The 23,806-nt window shown below is 34.4% G+C and overlaps 1 protein-coding gene across 1 annotated transcript; it reads right to left on the reverse strand.

The window, feature by feature from the left end:
• Nucleotides 1–522: 522 nt before the first annotated feature.
• Nucleotides 523–23,436, reverse strand: LOC110098452 (BTB/POZ domain-containing protein At1g21780). Its single transcript, XM_020825294.2, has 4 exons — nucleotides 23,189–23,436; nucleotides 22,953–23,098; nucleotides 2,065–2,180; nucleotides 523–1,377 (listed from the first exon to the last, which is right to left on the reverse strand). Exons 1-4 carry the CDS (start codon nucleotides 23,335–23,337, stop codon nucleotides 772–774), a joined length of 1,017 nt encoding a protein of 338 aa, XP_020680953.1. The 5' UTR covers nucleotides 23,338–23,436; the 3' UTR covers nucleotides 523–771.
• Nucleotides 23,437–23,806: the final 370 nt, after the last annotated feature.

Consider the following 23,806-nt stretch of genomic DNA (forward strand, 5'->3'; position numbering starts at 1 on the left):
ATATTATACAAAATGAGCGTATACGTGAAAAAGTTGGAGTAGCTCCAGGGAAAGATAAGATTAGTTAGAGTCGCCTTAGATGGCTTTGTCAGATAAAATGGCGGCCTTTTGATGACCAAATTAGAAAAGTAGATGTATTAGATTTAACTTATGTTAAGAAAGCTTGAGGTAACCTAAAAAGTTTTGGTTAGAAAATATTATAAATGATATTTCTTTATAGGTTTAAATGCTAAATTACCTCTTAACAAAACACAATAGAGAAAAAGAATTCATGCAACTGACCCCACAGTGAGATAAAAGCTTGATGTTATTGTATATGTATTCATGTAATCTTATTTTCTATAAATATAAATAATAAAATCGTGTAGATATCACATTACTATTTGAATTGAATATTGAGGCAATTCCTCCTTTTCCTATTAGTTCATTTTTATCCATTTGAAAATCATCTCTTCCAATGATCAAATTAAAAAAAAAATAAATAAATAAACAGAAGACGACATTTAGTCAACAAAACTCCTAACCATAAACATAAATTTGGCACATTTGCAGCTCAATGACATTACTTTCCATATCAGTTATATGTGTACTTAAGCAAATCATTTACATTAGGAAAGAGAAGAATTCAAGTGATGACAACCTTTTCATATGAGCAAACACCAAGCTACAAATATAGCACGAACATAATATATACATTTTAGGGTTTGTTTGTATCAATTAGACAGAACAGTGGCCATGCAACAAGCCTTGCTCAACTCAAAATTATAACCATCAGGCAGGCCTCCATAGAGTGATCATCTCTTGGAACATATCCAGTATCAAGTCTCTGTCCGCATGTCTGAATAAGCCATTGATTTCATCCCTGACATCATATATCTTCCCAAAATCAAATAAATACATCAGACACCCTTTCTTTAGCTTATTAAGCTGGTAAAGCCAAGCTGCTTGGAGCCTCTCAAGAACATTACTAGCGTTCAGATCCTCAAGAAGGCTCTCCTCGCAGCAATCCTTTAGTGCCGCAATATCATACTTATTAGCTGCACCAAGCAATGAGAGCCTGTGCTTCCAAAAATCTTCTTGATTTATGGAACCATAAATGTATCCTAAGAGAGCAGAGCAGGATTCCGGTGACATATCTTCAATGTTGATTGAAGAAGATTCTTTCTCTTTTAGATCGAGCAGAAACATGCTCTCAAAAACAGGGGAGCATGCCGATAGAACAGCTTTGTGGGCTTTTAGTACTCCATCGGCTGTGTTTATAGTGACATCTGAATGAATATCTTCTTCAAGCATGCGGGACAGGCAATGGAGACCACCCTTGTTTGCAGCATTCTGCATCATTTCTTTATTAGGCCAGATCGAACAGAGTTCACCTCCCTGTATTGTCAAATGTCAATGAAAAGAAAAAATAAATAGTAGCTTCTGATCTGTAGCTGACAATGAATTCAATCGTTAAATTCCAGAAAGCCTTTTGGTGATAAGGTTTGGCTGATCAAATGAAAAGGTAAATCTTATGGAAGAAGGAGAATATGATTACTAAGTTCATCAATTACCTCCATTCAAGACACATCATTATGATCGGCATTAACATCAATAGCTTTATCCTAACTAATTGGTTTTTCTTTTAGGAGTACACATTTGTCATTCGATACCATTGAGTGCTTCCTAATGTGTTAAACCTATTCGCAATTTTTTTGAATAGGTTGTATACATGTTAACTTAATTCTAGACACTTTCCTTGATAATCTTCCAGCACTATTTTCTATGCTCGTCTAACGAATGCATTTTCTATCTTCAACAATCATATTTTCATTCCTCTAATGTAATTAGTGATTCTTTAACATACTCTTTCTAATTTTGCCACACATCAAGCCTATCATTCGCATTATATGCCACTCCAACATCCATTTTAGATTAATTCCAAAAATTATCAAACAGCATGCCTTAGTTTTGCCGAGATGAAGGAAATTATTAATTAATAGATTATTGTCAAAGTAATGCAAGGAAATGATAACAAATAACTAATACAAAGCCACACACCAAAGAAATAAATGTAGTTCTTACACTTAAGGGGGAGATTTTCAATTCCAGAAACTCTACGTCAATAATGAAACGCCCATGGAAGGTCCCATCAACAGGCCAAACGAAGTCTTCACTGGTCCGAAGCAATTTCTCATGTACTGATAATGAAAAAAATAATCACGTCAACTTTGAAGGAAAGAGCAACATGCACATATGCTCCTGTTTCCAACTAGAAACAAACATTTAGAAAGCACATACAAGCTCATGTAAGGATTGAAGATAAAATAGTGCAACATAATCCATGTGTCAACAAATGCTAGCTTGTAGAAAAAAATAATCACGTCAACTTTGAAGGAAAGAGCAACATGCACATATGCTCCTGTTTCCAACTAGAAACAAACATTTAGAAAGCACATACAAGCTCATGTAAGGATTGAAGATAAAATAGTGCAACATAATCCATCAGTCAACAAATGCTAGCATGTAGATAAATTAGGAAAAATGAAGCTTTCTGAACAAAAACATGCTACTATTTTTTATTATTATTATATAATTTATGTTATGTGTTGGAAAAGATTTGAAGTGGGTCAAATCCTAAAGATTTGAAACAACTCAACTAGGAAAAATTGGAAAAGATTCGAAACAACTCAACTAAATATTTTCTAAGGAATTATAGAGTTTTGAACATAATTTAAAGTGCTTTGCCTTCCTAAGGAGGATATTTATAATAGTGTGACTGAAGGATAGTTTGGTACATTTTGTGAGGTGGATACACGTATGGGAAATACTGTCTTCAAGATTCATTATGGATAAAAATGCCACTTGGTCGAGAACATTCTAGCCCTCTAGTTGAAGTAGGATTGAGGATTTAGACACCTAAACTCTAAGATTGGTGCTAGACCATTTTACCTTTGAGTTAACGGACAAGCAAATGAAACATTTATGTTTTAAGATTAATGTGATTGGAGATTCAAATCAAGCCATTCAATTTATGTTGATGGATTTGAGATTGTTACTGGAGCTTTGAGCTGGATCGCCAAATTTCAGTTGAAGCCCCAGATTAGCATCGATTACCTTGAGTTTAATTAAATGACCACCATAGATCTTGAGGCGGTTCAACAATGTAGAATCAAAAGGACCATTGCATTGTCCTGCTACTATTACATTGTGAGTGTGGAAGTACAAATATTGAAACTCTTAAATGAGCTATAGGGATTAATCTAAAACCAAAATAATTTTAAATATGTACCAATTGCCTCACAATTTTTTAGTCTCTTGTAAGGAATACGAATATATTTCCTATGAATTGATCATGGATCATTGTGTTCTTTTTACAAATCTTGGAGAAAATTTGATTGCTAGATTGAGAATTTATGACCCAACTAATGATATTAAAGGCATTGCTCTCTCCAAGAAAAATGTAAATTCCTAGTGCTCAAGTTGCTAAGCTCTCTTTAAGCGATATGCGGTTATGCTCTCCTAAGCTAAGGCACATAAAATTTTTACTTATTTGAATTATGAGAAATACATTTGGAGATTATAATATGATAATCATCATAGTAAAATATTGCACATTAATAGGAAAAAAAAAAACATTTCAAGTTTTATTTTGTTTCAAATACCCACAAGGCCTAAAAGATTTGTTTATAGTTTAAACAATTAGATAAATAATTAAGTTTGTAATTTCCGTAATCTAAGATTTATCGAATCTTTAATATTATCTATTTAATCTTATTCATCACCTATATACTTTGTTCCTCACTAGATTTATAGTCATCCTGTCTTTTCTATTTTTGTCATTTAGTCCTTCTTAGATGAAACCTTTTGAAGTTCCTCAATATTTTATCATAATGTATTATTTAAATAATAGTCTCAAAATTGTATATTTTCATTATGTATTCTTTTAAATGATGATAATAATAAATTACATGAAAGAGGCTTGCAACTTATTGCCTAGCGCATTACATCAAGGCAATCACCCAGGCAATGCCTTAGAAATGGCATCCACTTGGGAGGAGTGTGAGGCACTACAATATCACTTTGCCCGAGAGGCTAGTTGAGCATCTGAAGCATCTTTAATAACAATTTGTCAAATTTTGATATTCTCAAACTACAACAATTCTCAGGATATTAACTTTGACATCCTCAAAAAAAATATACACTGAGATATCATAGATGGCCTTGATTTAGATCAATGAGTTGAAGATTATTCTTGGAGATGTGATCTCGGGATGATTCTCATTTGATGTTAGGTCTAGAAAGGCTTTCCTTGACATAAATTATCTCTTACAAAGTTTGTTAAAGAATAGCTTTGTTTAAGCTAGGGTGGCCTTTGTCCTTAAGGATTGCATGTGTAGAGCTACATGAGCCAAGTTTTGGCATTTAGGAGCCGTAGAGTTAATAAGTGTTGGTATCGATTCCTGCAAAAATGGATGTGTGAACCCTACATCTGATAAGCATCTTAAGTTGGCACCCACCAAAGTTGGATCTTTAGGGTTTCTCCATTATGCATTCACCTATGCTAGCACCTACAAAAAAAAAGGCATTTGGGCCCCACATTATTGCATGTACTTAATACTAGCGCCTGCCAAAGATGGGCTCCATTCTTTAACCTATACTAGCAAAGTTCATTTGCATCGAATCAATGATTTACAAATCCATCTTAAGAAAATAAAAGGGAGTGTCACTCAGCCCTCTACTCCTTACAGTTCCATTATCTTGTTTATGTGCATAGGTTCCTTAGATGCACGAGACAAAAATAGTGGGCTTTGAACACCATGAGGCTTTCTCTACGACTTGCATATTTGATGACAAGACAACAACTAGTGGATTAAGTTAAATCCCAGCCGTCCCTTGGCATTTTGATCCCACGGCTAGGATGGAGATCCGTGGGAGGCTCACCTGAATTGCGCCGATCTCCTTCCATATTTAGGTGGCTGATTTGGGAATGATTATATTAGAGCAATTATGTATGATTCTGTAATTATTTGTTTCTTTATTAAGATATCTTATATAGATCTATAAATGGGGACAGGTTTGAGCAATTAAATTAAGCCTTTTCCCTCTCCACTTATCTAAATTTAACATGATATCAAAGACTAAATAGATATAATCCATGAGTTCCACCATTGGCCTTCCTTGCCATTGTCATTCAGAGTTTAAAGAGAAGGAAGTGGAGAGGAGAAAGCGGCCTTCATTGCCAGCCTTCTCTTATTATAGTCATTACTCTTATAACCAATGCAGTCTTCATTACTTCCCTGGGCCCTACTACCATGATTAATATAGCATTTATCATTATTATTTGCCGCAAAAAAATGTCTAAAACTAGTTCCTCCCAAAGCTCTATGGAGGACTGATGCGGACATCAGATCCCGAACTATCTTTCAGAAATATGGTCGACGATTAACGGCCACGATCGCGCTGATCTACTTTCGAGTCTGCATATGTATTTGTTTTATTTATTTGCTTTATGTATTTGTTTTAGTAGGTTTTCCCATTTTGCCCTTATTTAAGGGCTTTGTCATATGTACGCCTCCTAGGGGCAATGTTGTCTTTATTTTCCTTTCATTGTAGGAGGCTATATATATGCCCCATATGTTTCTTTTGAGATTAATGAATGATTATCAAAGAAAATTCCTGCATTCTTAAGTTTTGTGAGAGCTTCAGAGCTATGGAGAAAAATCCTTAGGAAAGGGAGAACGGATCACCTACATACCTTGGAAATGTCCGGGTTCCTGGTTCATTTCTACCTTGATCTTATTATTCTCTCCCTCCCCTTCCTCCCACCGTCCGGCCGAAGCTTTGTCCCCTAAGCCGCTGCCATCTCTGAATCTCCCTCCATCCGCCGGTCTCCAAAGGGATTGCCCTTCTATAGCCATCGGCCCTCTCACCCCCACCCCTTCCTTCACCGCCGGCCAACACCACCCCTCCCCTCCTCCTCCCTCCCATTGGTCGAGAACCTCCAGGGATCAACCCACCCGTTGGCCACCTCTTTCCTAAATCCACTTCCCTCCAAAAACCCCTCTTTCCTAATTTAGACTGTCTTTAATTTGGAAAGAAGTTTGAATTCAAATTTGATCCAATTTGAATTTCAAAATCTTTCTTAATTAATATCATTAGTTTTTGGAAACTTTCTTCAATCTATCAATTAATCAAATCAGCAATTAATTGATTAATTGATCCCTAGGCCACATACATTGAACCTAGACACCTTCCTCCCCCTCTCTCTTGGCCGGCCCCATGCTCCCCTCCCTTAATTAATTCATTTCCTAACATGGTTCAAATCAAGGAATTAATTCCCTAATTCCCTCAACCTCTTCTCTCCAATCCACTTAATCCCCCTAATTACTCCCTCTAATTTCCCACCCCACCCTAACCTAAGCTGCCGCCCCCCTTTCCCCCTCCCAATCAAAATCCTTCCAAGATATTCTTTAATTTCCCTTTCCAAACCTGTCCCAGCTCCAACCGCCCCGTCCCAAGCTCTTCCCCACGTTCTCTTCTCATTCCCCTGTGATTTCTGCTGGCTGTCCATATGTTACAACAATATGGACCTTCTGTCCTGTACTCCTGAAGGTCATATGATGTGGTTCAAAGCTCCCAATACTTCATAGAAGCTGCCCAAGGTGTTCCCCAGCAGTGCAAATTGTTGTCTAGAGAAATTCTGCACCTCTTCCTGCTGTCCAGCCGCTTGGGAGATCTTCTTGTGCTGTCCTGACATTTCAGATTGCTGCCCACACCGTCAGCAAGGTTCTTGGTTGTCGTCCACTTCCTCTCCAACACCCAAACAACCACTGAAACTTCATATCTTCTGTTCCTTTGGGTAAACTCTTCCTCCAGCTCTTTTACCTTTCTAGTCTCTTTTCAATTGTGGTTTATAATCGATTCATAAAGACTCTTGCTAATCTCTCTGCTAAAGCCTAGTATATTAGAGAGTTGAGTGAGGGACATTTCTTAGTAATTAATCTTATTGTTAGCACAAGAATTTTTGATGAAAACCTTCCATGTATGCCACGTTTTCAGTAATTGACTATTTTAGGATCTTAACAACTACGCATGTGATTTGGCCTAAGCTTGTTTTATCGCCTTATTATTTTGTCTTATCGCTTAAAATCAATATAAGTTTGTTTACTATTGTTCTCTAAAATTTAAGCGTGCAAAATCCTACATCAAATATCATCTAAGCATTATAGTTTTGCATCAAGGACTCTATCGTGCACCAAGAAAGAGATCTCCAAGATATACAACCTTTTGTTGGAGAATTTTTGTTGTCCTCAAACGAATACTTTATGATCGACTACGGTATAAAAAAGATGAAGACTTTACATTTTAGGAATCTAATTTTTGTATAAGTTGATATTTTCATTAGATGGTGAGGCTTACATTCCAATAACATACATTGGAGGAATCGCCCGGAAGATGAGGACTTGAATGGTGATTGGAATCAACTATTGCCTCGGATCCTAAAACTAAGGTAAGGGTTACCAAGAGGTAGTACCTCAAATCTAACTCTAACGGAGTGCAAAAGGGCTTACAAACTATACATTACATAAGACATAGCCAGCCCGACCTCTGGATTTATTGCCATCCTGAAAAGGGCTACTAGCTAAACTCACATAATCGCTTTTAAAACCATGATTTATGGTCTCCATGTATATGAAGAGTAGGGAGGCTATTTTTTATTTAAAAAATAGGGCTTACAACTTTGCTTTGAGGTTAAGATACCTAATTATGATGGGCATACATAATAATGACTCGCAAAGAAAATAGATTTTTGTTATCTAGTCCTTAAGTAAGGGCTTTCTATATGCGACATATTTGGGCTATGCATGATCAATTTAGGTTTTGGAAAACTTGGCTCCTTAAAAGGGAGACATGTAATTATAATTTGATTTTTAAATTGCTTACATCTTAATGGGCAGAAGCTTATTTTTGTCTTAAGAGTCTACCGTATCAAAAGTTTAGGCTACCCCCAAGCAAAACAAGGAAGAAACCTAAAAAAAGAAAGCATTTTCTAGTGCACGATCAGGTAAGCAGACCAAAACATGTTTGAATGTATAAATCAAACAAACTGAATGTAAATTATAGAGTCAAAGTTATTACAACCAGATTTGATAGTTGAGCTGCCTGCCATTATATAACCTAATCAAATATTTACTTACATAATTTACTTGTGGGGGTCTTCAGACTTCAGCTTCCAGGTAGATCTTCAGGCATCGCCTTCCACATGTATATCTTTTTTGATCCACCTCTTCTTTTAGTCCAAACCCCACAAGTTTAATACAACTTCTAATTCTACCAAATACATGTAAAAATATAAAAGACTCAAAGCTGCAAAATAAAGTTAGAAAGTAATTCGGGTTGACCTGTAATGTGTCGGGTCAATTTCGGGTTAGACCCGAATCTGACCCGTAACCCGATATTGATAGCCCTAGTTGCAGCAGTATAGATACGGCGCTGCTACAACCCAAGATAGACTTGAGCGTCGTAACGCTGTGAGACGGACCTGACGGTTTTCTTTCTCGTTTTTTTAAAAGGTTGCATCCCTTGGGGTTATTATTTTACTTAGCTTTCTCTTATATTTTGAGAATGTAGATATTGAGAATGGTACATGTGAGAAGAGAGTGAGAGAGAAGAGAGATCAGTACTTATTTCTCCAAATTTTTATAGTGTATTTCTCGGTCTGGTGTGGCTCCGTGATTTTTTCCCTATTTTAGATTTTTCTACGTTAAATCCTGGTATCCTTTACTTTTCTGTTGTTTTTTCTTTCTTACTTGTTTCGTTATTATAGTGTTTACTCCTCATCATCCTCAACATTTCTCTACTCATCTAACATCTTCTTAGTTTTCAAAATGATATTAAAAAATTTTGTAAGCTAACAAATTTCTTCATCTCCTAAATTTTTCCATACCTCTATTGGAGAGGTCCAACAGTTTTTTCACATTTCATTTTCTTTAAAGCCTCTATAACTTTGTTTTACTAATACAATTGATAAAAACAAAAAATTTTATTTATATTTAGAGTGCTAAGGTCACTAAAGTCAAACGTACTTTCATAATTCTCATCCATCTATGTTGAATATTCTCTTCTAATAAAAATATGTTTTTTATATTTATCCTTAATACACTTCACTTGAGTCAAATCCTTATTTCTCTTATTTCTTTTCTTAGAAAACTTAAAAGCATACAAAATTAAATATTAATCAAGAGATTGTCTTAGAGTACTTTGGATAATATATCAAAATTGATTGATGATGAAAATAGTCTTAGGCATTAGAATAGTATAATGAACTAGAAGTTTTCAAAATGAAATATTATCCTAAGAGAATATGATTGCTAATATCATCAACAACTAACTCTATGTACGGTCTACTATTGTTCGAATGGATTATGATGGTGATTGTGTTTATAAAATAGAACATAAGTGGTTTTATATGAAAAGTGAATTAATTATACTTCATAAAATAATGACTACTGTAATTGTTGCTCGTATTCATAATAACTCAAATAAACATATTGCTAACATGATTACTTGTGGCTTTATATGACTCCTAGTTGGCGAGATAGATGTCTTGCCACTGCAAAAGAAATTCTTCAATTAATATATATGAAACCAATCCTTAATGAATCCATGACCTTAAATGACAAATCTTATAGAGTTGCAGGATCTAAACAAATTTTAAGAGGCAAGTTCTACATGTGCCAAGGGAAGTACACCCTACAAGAGCATATAGCTTATTAAAGACAGGCTTTCGAACTTAAATCTAGCGATCTCGAAGTGGGTGATGATGTTATCACTTATTTACATTAGATGCAATTATATTTTGATTTAAACTATATAATTGTATTTGCTCCCTCCTTAATATGAAGGGAAAGTAGGCTTATATAAGATTTGATAATTATTAAATAAAAGTTGCTCTTGCAAGCTTTTCCCTCTTCCTATTATCATTTCTCCCTTTTCCCTACCATGGCTCCACCTCTCCCTTTCTTAAGGCCGTGCAACCTATCACTTTTCTCCCTTCCACTCTCCACTCCCCACTTGCGCACTCGTTTTATAAGTAACTCTCTTCCTCTCTCTACAACTTTATATCCAACTCTCTATTCCCCCTACCACTATACTTCCAAACCATAAATGTATTATTCATTGTGGCAACACGCAATTGTACCTGTTCTGACCCGAACTGGTAAGGGTAACTCATTGAAATCTCTACATTTATACCTCCTGTATAAGTGAGTGAGTGTTTTTTATGCATATGGGTGTCTAAAATTATTCTAAAATGAGTCTCAGGGGTTTGTGTGCATGTATGTAAAATGTAATTTTTTTCTCTTGGGATTGCTACATCGCTAGGTTAGCAGTGCTGCGACATTGAGCTCTCCAATAATTTTTAGAAAATTAGCTAACAGTGAAGCACTGTATCCGGGAGTTGCAGTGCTATGCTCTTTAGTGGAGAGCACCACAAAGTTGTACGTTGGAGCGCCGCATCACTAGATTAATTTTTTATAAAAATATTAATTTTCACTCTCATTTTATTAAAAATTTAAACCCCCTTTTAGTCGTGCAGAGAGAGAAGGAAAGAGGGAGAACATCTACTTTGGACGACTTTGATAAATTTTCTACTGTCGGCCCAGTTATGAAAGTTGTTTGGATCGAGGTATATTACATTCTGTCAATCTCAACATTCAAAAATACAAAAATTATGGAGTTTTCTTGTTTAAATTGGAAATTTCGTATCGTAAAAATGAGGATAACTTTACATGAGCTAAACGTTTATTGTGCGGCTTTCTATATATTGTAGATAAAACAATTATGAATATTTAGATATTTTTCTAAAAAAAAAAATTGCTTAATAATTTGAAAATTGTGTTATTCTTATAAATTTAGAAACTAACTTTCATCATAAAAAATAATTTTATAGTAATTAAACTTCAAAATAATGTTCTAAACAATCCCTGATAATTTGATGAACTTCTGAAATAGTAAAATTAAACTCAATAGTTGAATCTATTGCCCACCGATAAAATGTTTTGTAATATATTTATATTATTTACTACAATACAATGATATATATGCTTGTCCGGTTGAAATGTGTGATTTTGTGAAAGTCTAATGTTGGAGAATATTATGTTATGCGGGATGCATAGAGTCATAAAGGCTTGAATTTATGAATATCTGATATGTGCTACGCATAAGGAGTCATAAGGGCTTATTTTTTGATATGTTAGCATAATGAGTTATAAAATCTTGAATTTTGATATCTGTTTTTGATAGAAGGTATAAGGAGTCCGAGAGAAATCTATTAATTTTTTTGTTCTAATATATTGAGTACTTATTTATTTACTTTTCCTGCATTATTATTTAGATTTCTGATAACTGCAAGTATTATTCTATTTAGTATAATGAATTATTACTAACTTCTTTAAAAACTCAATTGAATGTATAATAAGTGAAATATTTAGAAATTCAAATATGTGGGTGTGCCCTGCTGAGCTGTGTTGGCTCACACCTATTTTGTATTCTGTTTCAAGTTAGGCAAAGGGGAAAGAGCCAGTTGAGTAGTTGTAGTCCCAAGTTCTGATTGTTTGAATATGTATAGATATTTTCAATTTTTTGTATAGTTAAAACTTTTTATTTATTTATTTATTTATTTGTTCTATTCTGATTTATAACTATGCACTGTAGTATATAGTTGTAGCATAGACATTTTGATGATAAATGAAAAGAAAAAAAAATTATGGATAACTTTATTTTTCTGCTTACCAGAAGTTAATTAAAAGCTCTGTGGTTTATTTACTTTAAAGAAAAATCTAAAAATTCTCAAAATTTTAATTTTGGGCTTGGCCTATCAACATTCAACATGATATAACTTATCATGGGTTGTGACAACAAACAACACTTCATTCTTCCCACATTTTGTAAAGAAGAAGATTCAATTCTATTTCAATTCTCTATTAGGGTTGATCCACCAACACTCAACAGCCAAAGGAAGTCATGGAGTTTGCACCACTGCCAATCTTCCTAAAGGAGGCATAAACCTGTTAGGAATAAGGATAGGCCCATGTAGGCCAGTTCAGTCTTACCCAATCTTGGGTTCTGTTAAAACAATTTAGGCTTGTTTTAGTCCAATTTGGCCAAAGCATGTACAATCTTCATTTAACCTTCTAAAGCTCATTTGGAGTTCAATCAAGTTAATTAGAGCTCATTTAAGCATTCGTTGAACCATGTTTCAACCTAACTAGATCCTTCATTTCTCTTATTATGAACTCAACAGTTGCATATGCCCTCACGTTTTAAGCATTCCTAAAACAAATCATTTTAGATAAAGGGTCATACTACTTCAAAGCATATCAGAAGTTCAATGCTTATTTATAATACCAGCACATTCAGCAATTCTATGAAATTCAAGGAAGAAACTCCACTCATGTAGTTCCTTTATCAATATCAAATTTAGAGACAATACTTTTTCAATAGAAAGTAATATTTTAACAGTTTTCACCCTCCTAAGAAAATACAGAGCTCACTTTTACTCGGGCATCACTAAATGGATTTGTTCTTTGCATCCCTCCATATGCATAAGACTGGCAATCTACCTCATTGGAAGGCCTATAAATATCAACAATTATTGGTAGAAAACTCCTCAGATTCAATTTTTACAACTAGATAAGGTCATGGAATATGAAAAAATATTGGGGTGCATAGTTGAGAGCAAGTTGCAGTGACTAGCTACTTGAACATTTCAACAATTCACGTGGATGGGATGCATTTAATTTGCTATTCCTGCTGTTGAGTGTCTTAAATTCCCCAGAGCATGATCTACAAACAGGACAGTCATCAAGCTCACAGTTAGTCTAAGGTTCAGTCAATTACTGAGCCTTTATTCTAAGCACGTGAGATCTTATAGTTCCTGATGGTCTTATTGAGTTTATGCTCCACCCACAATAATCTGAGGAAGCACAAATGATTTTTAGTGCTCATTTGATTATTTGAAAATAAAAAAAAATTGTTTCAATAAATTGGTGCATTTATTAGATTGTCACGTGGGATGTACTTAGATATCAATAGGATTTTAAACTCTCCAACCCGTTAAAATATATAATTCATGAAATAATACCAAATATCACAACAAGAGAAGCTCAATCAAAGTCCCTACACAAAGAGTCACAAGCAGGTACTTCGTGAAATCACTCTCGGTCACTCAATCCATATGCTCTGAGTTGTTTGTTTGGCATTGCTGCTTTTAGACTCTAAAGTTCAAAACCAGCCCTTTAGGGCACATAATCTGAGTTAAATAGACTCTTCTGCTCCCAAGTAGGATTGTTAATGATCCAATCTCAAACTGATCCAACCACAGCATAAGATCGGATCAAAGTCATTTAGTCTGATTTTTAATAGAGCCAGGTTTGGTTATAGATTAGCACAATATGATCAAGATACAAGGTAGTCAGTAGACATGGTTCGGTAACTTCAATCAAGTTCAATTTGACCAAAAAAACAATCAAATCTCTATTAATTTAAGATCTTCTAAGGTGAAGTCTTACTCCAACATAAATACATCCACACAATATATATAGATTCATATCTATAAATGTATAGATGCATTTATACAATCATTTAAATCTAAATACATATAAGCATTCATACATATAGAAATATACTTTTAGATTTGACCTTAAGCAAACTCAATCCGATCCAGCCTTGGAGCAAATCAATTTTGAATTGAGTAATTCTTAGATTATTATTGGCTCGTTGACTTCAAACTGACCAAACAAAATTGATCCAAATTTTGAGCAATCATCAAGCCAAAATCATAACATTACCCCTAGGTTTCGACAAAGTTTAACACCGATGGGTTTGTTTCTAATTCTGCTATGGAAGAGATAGGATTCTAAGAGAGTGAGAGGGAGCAAGAGGACTCAAAGTGAGATAGTTTTAGGAGAGAGAGATAAAGAGATGAATCTACAAGAGAGGGAGAGAGCCTTCTAAGAGTAGAGGGAGGCTTCTAAGAGAGTGTGAAGCTTTGAAGAAAAAAAGAAAGGGGCTTCTTGTAGAGAAAGAAAGAGAGGATCCTAAGAGAGAGAAAGAGAAAATGCTTCTAAGAGAGGAGCTGCTCTACAAGGAGAGATTTTTAATAGAGAGTGATAAAGAGCAAGAGAGAGAGGCTTCTAAGGAGCTACTAAGGATAGATTTTTAATAGAGTGATAGAGAGTCTGAGAGAAGATTCTAAGAATGAGATATTTTTAATAGATAGTGATAGAGAGCATAAGAGAGAGGCTTCTAAGAAGGCCGAGACCGTGAGATACATCACCCAAGGACTCATAGTGCTGATAAAAGGCCACCCATGGTGCATGATTAATGTCGTTCAAACCACCAATGGGCACCACAATAGATACTACTCAGGATAATCAAACCACTCACATTATAAGTGGAAAAAACACCACAAGTCGCTCACCCCCCACACAAAAAAGGTATGCTTCATGCCTCATTAATATTTAATATATTACATACATTATTACATAATTATATGTATAATATATTAACATTGCATAACTATATAACATTTATACAATGGTGACATAAATTAATCATAACATATACATATACTTCTAACTAGTTATATTATAAACACATTAATACATGTATATACAATAGTGTATATAATAAACTAATAAGCACTTATACGTATATTTACAACTAAATGTCCTTCTAGCTGAGTTAGGTCTTCTTAATGGCTTGAAGCTCCATGCCAAACTGAATGAATGCCATATTTAGTTAGAAATGGACTCCCTTTTCCTTTTGACCTTGGTTTACAAATGTAATATATAATGCCCTTATGCCTTCACTTCAAGTTAAAGCAAATTACAATATGTGCACTTTCACCAACCTTACCTTCAAACACATTTACAAGGAGGCTAACCATTGCATACATAGACTACTTAATAAGATAAGATTCAACATTCTCTTCTCCATCTTTACCTAGATAATTAGTCAAAGATTTCTCTTCTCATGTATGCCAGAGGAAGGTCTCTCATAGCTCTAATAAAGCATTGAACTTACAAAGCTCATTAGAAAAAAATAATAAATAAAACTTTTTATAGAAAAAATATTTTCACATACAAAATAATTGAAAATGAAATTACGAATGTTCGGATACCTATTTTCTAATTACATAAAGCCAAATAAGCCCTTGAGGAAATTAGTAAAACTAAAGTAATAAGAACATGTGAACCAATTTATAGCTACAAAACACTCCTATGGGTGCGAACAAAAGTTCTAAAAACCACTGTTTAAAATTGCGCAATATGAGTCTCGCCTTGAGGCCTGCCTCAGCGCAATTCTAGTGAAAGACCCTTGAGGCTTACGCCTCGGACTTTTTTTATGAGGCTTACGCCATCTTGGCTGAGGCCCTCCTTGAGGCACGCCTCGCCTCGCTGGCATGAGGCGTACGCCTCACTCTATTTATGTTTTTTTTTTTTAATTTAAAACTTGCCTAAATCTTATACAAGTGTCTAAAAAAAATCATGTCTTCTTGCACCCCCAAGCCGTAGAAACTTTCTATTCCTCTAGCCCTCCACCTTCACCATAGCTACCATCGTTGTAGCCGCCACAAGGGATCACTTGAAGCCACACGCCACCACCATCTCCTCTAAAAATTTTGAAGTATTACTCTTATCTTTATGTTGATGACAAACATTTTTGAAAAATAAAGACGATTGAAATAAATGAAGAAGAACCAAATTGAGAGGTATCCATCCTACAAGATGAGGCAAGGGAGAGAACAGTTTGTTATGACAACTCAAATAAAAATTAACTTAGTAATGATAGAACAAATAATTTCTGAGTTATTGCCAAATATCTCATCTTCTTTAGCAATTAAACGTAGATGAGTAGTAAACTAAGAAAGAAAACATTTAGAGTTGAGCTTGATATTATATGATAATTTTATGCAATTCATATATTTTATATTGTTTTGCTCTTATAATATTTGGATTTAAACTTTATTTCACATAAATTATCACTTATCACTTTACATCTTATGCAATTTTTTTGTTTCATATGTATGTAAATTTATTACTTTATAGTTTAATAGAAGTTAATATGTCATTCGTTAACATATTATTTACGTATTATATAAAAAATCACTTTTAATTTTTATTTTTATTTTACACAATTTTTATATTTTGAGGCTTATGCCTCAAAAAGCATTGAGGCTTACGCCATGCCTTACAAATGAAAAACGCCTCAATACCAACAACATCAACAACATCAAGCCTTTATCCCACTATGTGGGGTCGGCTACAAGAATCCTTTTTCTTCATTGTGTCCTATTAAAGGTCAAATTCTCATTTAAATCTAATAAAGAAAGGTCATTCCTAATATTTTCTAACCAGGTCTTTTTAGGTCTGCCTCTATATTTCTTAACATAAGTCAAATCTAATATATCTACTCTCCTAACCGGGTCATTGGAAGGGCAAATTATTGGGTCAGGGTGACCGGAGGCGAAAAATAAGTTCGGACATCCAATAAAAATTTGTCGCATCACGTTGCGCTTTTTTGACTTGCGCTTTTAGTTGCCGCTTTACCCTGCGCTTTAGTTGCGCTTACCTGCGCTTTACTTGCGCTAATTTTAAAAAATATTATTTTATTAATATTCGGACCTATCTCTGCGTTCGATCACCTGACCCAATAATTCGCCCATTGGAAGGCCGCCGTTTTATGTGACCAAACCATTAAGGCGACTCTCTCTAAACTTATCTTCTACTGGAGCTACTCCAACCTTTTCACGTATATGCTACATTTCGTATCCTATCTCTAAGGTAAAGCCACTCATCCACCTGAGCATCCTCATCTCTGCCACACTTAACTTAATATTATGCTTCTCTTTTAATGGCCAACATTCAGCACCATAAAGCATTGTAGGCCTCACTACTCTTTATAGAATTTTCACTTAAGTTGAGGGGTACTTTTTTATCACACAAACAAGCCGATGCATTCCTCCACTTCAACCATCCAACTTGAATTCTGCTGATAATATCCCCATCAATTTCACATCAACTCTGAACAATAGATCCATATATCTAAAACGTGTACTCTTATTAATGACTTGATCGCCCAAAGACACATCCCCTCACTAGGTCTATTACTACTAAAATTACACTCCATATATTCCGTTTTAGATCTACTCAAGCGAAACCCTTTAGTCTCTAATGTTGACCTCCATAATTCAAGTTTACTTTCAACTCCCTCTCTAGTCTTATCAACAAGAAGAATATCATCAGCAAAAGCATACACCAAGGTACATCCTCTTGCAAATGTCTAGTGAGAACATCCATGACTAAAGCAAAAAGATACGGGCTTAAGGCTGATCCTTGATGTAACCCAATCGAAATAAGGAAAATACTTGGTCAAACCACTTGTGTTTGAACACAAGTAATGCGTCCTGCCATATATCTTTAATGATTTGAATATAAGCATTATTGACTCCTTTGTTTTCAAGAACTCTCCATAGCACTTCTCTTGGAACTTTATCATATGCTTTTTTCTAAATCAATAAATATCATATGTAGATCCTCCTTATTTTCTCTATATTTCTCTATCAAACCTCTTAATAAATGTATGGCTTCCATAGTCGACCTACCCGGCATGAATCCAAATTGATTTTGAGAAACATTAGTATCACGCCGCAACCTATGCTCCATAACTCGCTCCCATAGTTTTAAAGTATGACACATTAACTTAATTCATCTATAATTCGCACAAGCTTGTGCAACACCTTTATTCTTAAAAATAGGAATTAACACACTCATTCTCCACTCATCTGGCATCTTTTTAGTCTTCAAAATAGTATTAAAAAGTTTAGTACCTCAATACCAAATTGCGTAATTTTAAACTTTGCTAAAAACCACATATATAGCATCCCTCCACATCAAGTTATTAGGGCTTCACATAATGAAGGTTATTTTATAATTTTTATGGTTATACAAAATATTCCTCATAGTTATCAGCAATGAATAGTGAAGACAATGCCCTTACACAATAAAACTATGATCAATGATATACCTTTATAGTGGCCTTGTCAACTAGCCAAACTAAAGATTACCCACCACCGACAATATCTTTGATCAACATTTGAAAATACTATATGTGATGATGGATTGAAGATTCAATTATAAAATTTATGGAATTAATTTCAGAAGGATTCGTAGTATCAAAATGAGGTTATAAAAAAGCAATAATATCACACTATTTTCTACAGGGATCAACCCTCGCCCTCAAGATAAGTATTATGTCGCAAACAAATAAAAAAAAAGGGGGGGCAGCCTAAATAAATGTAGGACAAGAAAGAAGACTTCTTACTCAATTAATTAAAAATGTCCAATTTCATGACAGTTAATTTTATTTTTTTTTTAAAGAATTTAAAGGGCCATCTATGTGAGTTTAGAAAAAAATTATTAAATATTAACCCCTTCTTGGAAGTTCATTAATCAACACAAACAAAGAATTGTCAATGACAATAAAACATTTTAATAAATCCTTCATACTTGGATGGCAGATTTAATTTTAAAATAGGAGAACTCAGTAAGGGTGCCACCACATGTCTTTGAGGGAGTGTTTACTAATGCATTTTTCTCATTTTCCACAACATGTTATGTATTGTTTATACCTGATCACTTAAAAATGAAAATTGCTTTTGATCTCTTCCAAATTTGTGCCTACAAGGTATTGGCATTGACATGGTTAGAAAGGGTAGTAATTGTTTATTTATTTATTTTTTCTTTCATTTAAGTCTCATCTTTGCCTTTTTTCTATTAGGGGTAATTTAATAATTAGCTTCTTTTCAGACCTTTGGCCTTTCCTATAAATATCTAAGTCTTATGTGGGGAAGGAGAGTTTTTTCTTTAAGTATGTTTTCATGTTATCCTGAGAGTTAGGGTGAAATCCCTAGTTTAGGTGAGGTGAGGTGGTGAGGAAATAATAGTGAAGTCCAAAACTTTACCAAGATTGATTGCCAAGATCACCTAGCCCTACCTAGACGCCTTTCTCCTTGCTGGCAGTTTTTCCCAGTAACAGAAAGGCTTGGGACGCTGACCTTTGAGGAAGAAGTTCTCAGATTGCATGTATTCCTCATTGGCGAGGCTGAGATTCTCAAAATACCTAAAAATCCTACCTTGTTGAGATGGCAAGCCGTTCCAGTGACTTGAACAAAATATTTTGCTGTGATTCAAGATTCAGGATTGATACCAGCCATCAAAGGAGGAATTGGACATGGAAATCGTTTGCAATCAAACATTTTGTAATCCAGAGGTCATCTTTACCCGAGTTAAAAACTTGTGATTCAAGCAAGTATCAAAATTAGGTTCCCTGTTTTTCTCTTTGCTTCTCGCTTCATTTAAACTTCTTGAATAAATAACCTACTGAATCTTTCTATTTACTTGTGCAGTGTTGGGTGTTAGGTATTCGAGTCATTACTGTGATTTCAAGAAATAGAACTAGACCAAGGCAGCGATTTCTTGAAGAAATTGTAACGCAACTCTCTTGCCAAAGAAACCTCTGGTTGAGAGGCTGGTTGGGGTTCCAACCCATCCGTTCATTTCCAGCCAATGGGGGAAATAGAGGACAATCTGATTTCAGGCTGGCAGTTTTTTTTTTTTTCTCCAGCAACATACAAACTGGAATGCAGTGAATCCTCTTAGTTGTCTCTAATCTTAGGAGGTTTTGTTTTCAAACTTTTCATCTTTAAGCTAGAATTGTGGCTGCTCATAAGTATTTTTTTCCCTATTTGTGGGTACATAAAAAGACTCGTAAGGTGTCTAAGAAAGCAATCTGTGATGCAAAAATTTTAGCTTTTAATGATTTATATAATAGATTAGATTCTAAAGATGGCAAAAGATATATGTATAAGTTAGTCAAACAAAGAGATAGTAGTAAGGATTTAGTTTAAGTGAAGTGCATTAAAAATGAAGATCAAAAAGTGCTTTTTTTAGAACAGGATATTCAACAAAGGTGGATGAGATATTTGCTAAGCTTTTTAATGAAAATTGTAAGAATACAATTGACTTTAGTGACCTTGGCACTCTAAATGAAAATAGAAATTTTTATTTTTATCAACGTATTAGTAAAACTGAAGTTAGAGAGGCCTTAAGGAAAATGAAGTGTGGAAAAACTATTGAATCTGATGATATTCCAATAGAGGTGTGGAAATGTTTAGATGGATGAATTTCTTAGCTTACTAAACTTTTTAATATTATTTTGAAGATTAAAAAGATGCCAGATAAGTGGAGAATGAGTGTTAATTCCTATTTTTAAGAATAAAGGTGATTGACAAGATTGTGCGAATTATATAGGAATTAGGTTGATGTGTCATACTTTAAAATAGGTTATGATGTGATAGTAATATTTCTCATTATCAATTTGGATTCATGCTAGGAAGGTCTACTATGGTAGCTATTCATTTATTGAGAGGGTTGATGGAGAAGTTTAGAGAGAATAAGGAGGATCTACATATGATATTTATTAATTTAGAGAAAACATATGACAAAGTTCCAAGAGAAGTGCTATGGAGAGTTCTAGAAAAGAAAAAGGTTAATAATGCTTATATTCAAGTCATTAGGAATATGAATGTAGGAGTAGTTACTTGTGTTCAAACAAAAAGTGGTTTGACTAAGTATTTTCCTATTTCAGTTGGATTACATCAAGGATCAGTCTTAAGCCCTTATCTTTTTGCTTTGGTCATGGATGTTCTTACTAAAAATTTGCAAGAGGATGTACCCTGATATATGCTTTTTGCTAATGATATTATTCTTGTTGATAAGACTAGAGATGGATTTGAAGGTAAACTCGAACTATGGAGGTCAACTTTAGAGTCTAAAGGTTTTCATTTGAATAGATCTAAAGCTGAATTCATGGAGTGTAATTTTAGTAGTAATAGATCTAGTGACGGGTTTGTGATTTTGAGCGATCAAGTCATTAATTAGTGTACTCGTTTTAGATATCTTGGGTCTATTATTCAGAGTGATGGCGAAATAGATGGAGATATTATTAGTAGAATTAAGTTGGATGGTTAAAGTGGAGGAATGATTCGGGTTTGTTGTGTGATAGAAAAGTACCACTCAAATTTAAGAAAAAATTTTATAAGATGGTGGTGAGACATGCAATACTTTATGGTGCAGAATGTTGGTCATTAAAAGAGAAGCATAATATTAAGTTAAATGTTGCTGAGATAAGGATGCTCAGGTGGATGATTGGATTTACTCTTAGAGACAGGAAACGGAATGAGCACATCCGTAAAAATGTTGGAGCAGCTCCAGTGAAAGATAAGATTAGAGAGAGCCTCCTTAGATGATTTGGACATGTAAAACGGAGGCCTTCCGATGACCCTATTAGGAGAGTAGATGTATTAGATTTGACCCATGTTAAGAAAGGTAGAGATAAACCTAAAAAGAAATTTGGTTATAAAATATTAGAAATGACTTTTCTTTATTAGATTTAAATGTTTGACTCTTAACATGACACAAAGGCTATACCATTTTGAATCAGTTTCATTTGTCTGTGATGCTTCTCTTCTTATTTCAATGTTAGGCGTGCCGCGTGCAACTAGCTTTTGGATTGATTAGTGAATTATAGTTAAGATTTATGAACTCTAATATATCCCTCTCCCTCTCTAAACTTGTTCTCCTACATCACTACCATCTTCCCCATATCTAAAGCCTCCTTAGCCTCATTAAAAATTGAGCCTTTTTTCCTCACAAAACAAAACTTTTCTTGTCCACTCATTGTGACTAATACACAAAAAAAAATCATAACTTCCTTATCATACATCTAATCAAGTTAAAATCACCATCATTAGTTAGCTAATATTTATTGACTTCATATTTAGAGTTCCGATAATTTTGTACTAAAATAAATCCAGCTATCTACTACTATAAATTTTAGCAAGAAACATGTCCTAAAATCCTAAAACTAGTTGTTGTCTTTCTTAACATTCCACCAACTCTAAACCTTCAAGCACCACTCCAAAAAACCCTAGAAACCTCTTAAACACTTCATCATATGATATCAAAGGCAAAAAAAAAACAAATTCTCTTAGCCTTCCACCTAAAATAAAGAAACTTCACAATCTAAAGAGACATCTTTATCGCTACAAGGAATAACCTACCTTGGAACCGCTCTACCAAGTTTATCATCCTCAAAATTACTGTCATTTCAAAAGGGGATCTTCTACTTCATCATCAAGGCATCTTCAAATTAAGTGGTAATATTTGTCTTTTGTTTGTTGTTAAATTCTTTTATTTGGTTGGAAACAATGCTAAATAAATCTAGGATATTGGCATATTATGTTTGCAATTTTAAGATTGACTTGTTATTTCATGAAGTAGTTAACACCATATAAAAGTCAAGTCAATCCTATCTTAAAACCTACTCCACCCCTTTGATATATGAGAGTTCCATATAATGTAAGAGTGTGATCCACAAAAACTTTTCATGCAATTTTAGAACATGAAAATTAAAATTATATTTACTTTACATTTATAATAGTTTTAATATATATCTCTTTCTTTCCCCTTATAAATAAGTTAAATGCCTAAGGTGCGTGATAATTCAAAGGAGAGGTAAGATGAAGGTTAACTTATAGCGTTCTCTGGCTTTCATGGAAGCCTTACCCATTCATGAAAGGGCCTTGGCTTGTTCTCTTTTATTTAACAATCCCTTTTGTTTATTTTCACTGTCCATGACGCAGAACCTTACTAGTGTATTTAACTTGTTTCACCAGCATCATCCCCTTAACCACCGTCACCATCACGAAAACACAGAACAGTAAGTTCGTAAACTTGATAGATTCTAATAATTTTCTCCTAATTCTTAATTTATTGAAAATGAAAAAGACGATAATAATAATAATAAAAGCGTAATCGGGATAGCAAGAAAGCCAAGAAAGCCACCTGGGGAAACGTAGGGGCGACGGCCTGGGCCGGAATTGGATACCCTGAGAACAAACTTAACAAGCGGCGGCTGCTCTTTAGTGATACGCGACGGCTCCGGGTAGAGACGGATGTACAAGTACCGATTCTTCTCAACGGACAGATACCTTTGATCGAAACAATAAATTTAACAAATTCATCCAAAGAATCGAATTCAATTACTTGATCGAAATAGAGAGAATGATGGAGGGAGCAACCAGTTCCAGATGCCGAGCTTGAAAGGGTCGGAGCGGCGAGTAGAGAAGGGGCCAAAGTTCTCGATCCGCCACTGTGCTAACCGAGCGATAGTCTCCACCTTGGAATCTGAAGCGCATCCGCCGTTGCTCCCGCCGCTACTGGCCATCATTTTGAGCCTAGCTTTGCCTAACCTTTCAAAATCAGAGATTCGTCGGAGCGAAGAGAAGAGGGGCAGTACAACACAGAAAGAGAGAGAGGTCGATCAAAAGATCGAAGGAGATTAATTTGTTTTTATTTTACTTTTACTTCCTAGAAATGATTGTCCTGAAGCTCTTCTGATTTTTCTCTAAGGGCTGTTTGACAACAAGTGGGATTTAACTTTAGTGGGATTTAGTAAATCCAGTAAATTCGGATTTAGTAAATCCGAAATGTGTTAAATCTTGAAAATTGTTTGGTATGCTAAATGTTAAATCCTGTTAAATCCAGAGAAACTGTTTGGTAACATATTTCAAGATTTATAGTAGTTAGACATTTAAATGTGAAGAAGATAATTATAACTTAAAAATAAGTTATAATTAAAAACTAAAAAAATAATGTATTATAAATTTAATAATATGTTAAGTACAAATTATCCATTA

The sequence above is a fragment of the Dendrobium catenatum genome, unplaced genomic scaffold (assembly GCF_001605985.2).
Source record: "Dendrobium catenatum unplaced genomic scaffold, ASM160598v2 fragScaff_scaffold_123, whole genome shotgun sequence".
Taxonomy (NCBI): domain Eukaryota; kingdom Viridiplantae; phylum Streptophyta; class Magnoliopsida; order Asparagales; family Orchidaceae; genus Dendrobium; species Dendrobium catenatum.

Bases quoted from the DNA above. Each gene is read 5' to 3' on its own strand.
- LOC110098452 (XM_020825294.2), bottom strand. From the start codon at position 23,337: ATGATGGCCAGTAGCGGCGGGAGCAACGGCGGATGCGCTTCAGATTCC. The intron at 2,181-22,952 runs GTGGCTTTCTTG...TTTCATTATCAG, and splicing joins TCGCCCCTACGTTTCCCCAG to TACATGAGAAATTGCTTCGG. The intron at 1,378-2,064 runs GTAAGAACTACA...TTGACAATACAG, and splicing joins TGAAAATCTCCCCCTTAAGT to GGAGGTGAACTCTGTTCGAT.